The sequence below is a fragment of the Perkinsus marinus genome (genome assembly GCF_000006405.1).
Source record: "Perkinsus marinus ATCC 50983 genomic scaffold scf_1104296967104, whole genome shotgun sequence".
In the NCBI taxonomy this organism is placed as follows: Eukaryota; Perkinsozoa; order Perkinsida; family Perkinsidae; genus Perkinsus; species Perkinsus marinus.
Window position 1 is genome coordinate 388 of NW_003203665.1, and position 809 is coordinate 1,196.

The following is an 809-nucleotide window of genomic DNA, read 5'->3' on the forward strand; positions in this document are numbered from 1 at the left end:
AAATCCACAATCTGACGGCGGACTTTGTCGGTTCTGACAAAGTGTGCTGTTATACCTGGAAGCTCAGCATTAAAAATCCGCTATATCAATCGCTCACATAGAAAGCTCGAACGGCTGCTTCTCGACCACGCGTCGATACTCAGGCTTATTTGAGAGACTCCGTCGAGCCTTTCTGAGAGCAAACCACGCGATCAGTTCAAGCATGACCGAGTAGCTGAATTACTTTGCACCATCTCCACGTGATTGGCGACTCTGTCTCGCAATTGACGAACTAGATCTCGGCGGCTAGGAGCCTCGAAATGTGGATTCAAGCACCGTAGTAGGCGTTTGAAGTATTCATTCTCAACGGTGCAGAGCGGGACGCCAGAGTGGGCCACAAACTGATATAGCGCCTCTCTGCACTCTGCTTGATTCTCCTTGTTCCCAGTTTTGCTAGGATCGCTGCGCTTCCTTTTCCCGCAAGACTTTTGGTGATACTTGACACCACTGGAAGACTTCTTACTTATCTTAATGAGTCTCCCACATTTAGGACAGCGGGCATATTCGCCATCGTCGGACTTCTCCCGGACCCACCCTGGGAACTTCATAAGGAAAGGGTCATCGATCGCAACCACAGAGACTTCACCAGTTGACATTAGGAAAGGAGCGAATGTTCCAAAACAAACTGTAGCAGTCGCGGTACATCCCGTGAATGAATCTCGAATCGCGGTTAGCGTGGAGCAGTATGAACAATAGGTTGGTGGTTCAATCGAGGAGCGCGCTGACGCGCGCGCAGCTGTGGCGTAAACGCCGTTTACGTCAGGCCGTAA

The 809-nt window shown here is 50.6% G+C and overlaps 1 protein-coding gene across 1 annotated transcript; it reads right to left on the reverse strand.

The window, feature by feature from the left end:
* Positions 1-223: 223 nt before the first annotated feature.
* Pmar_PMAR012086 (hypothetical protein) lies at positions 224-635 on the reverse strand (the record flags this gene model as incomplete). Its single annotated transcript, XM_002768824.1, has 1 exon — positions 224-635. A coding segment is annotated over one exon (412 nt), but the record flags the coding sequence as incomplete, so codon positions are not given.
* Between the last annotated feature and the right edge of the window lie 174 nt (positions 636-809).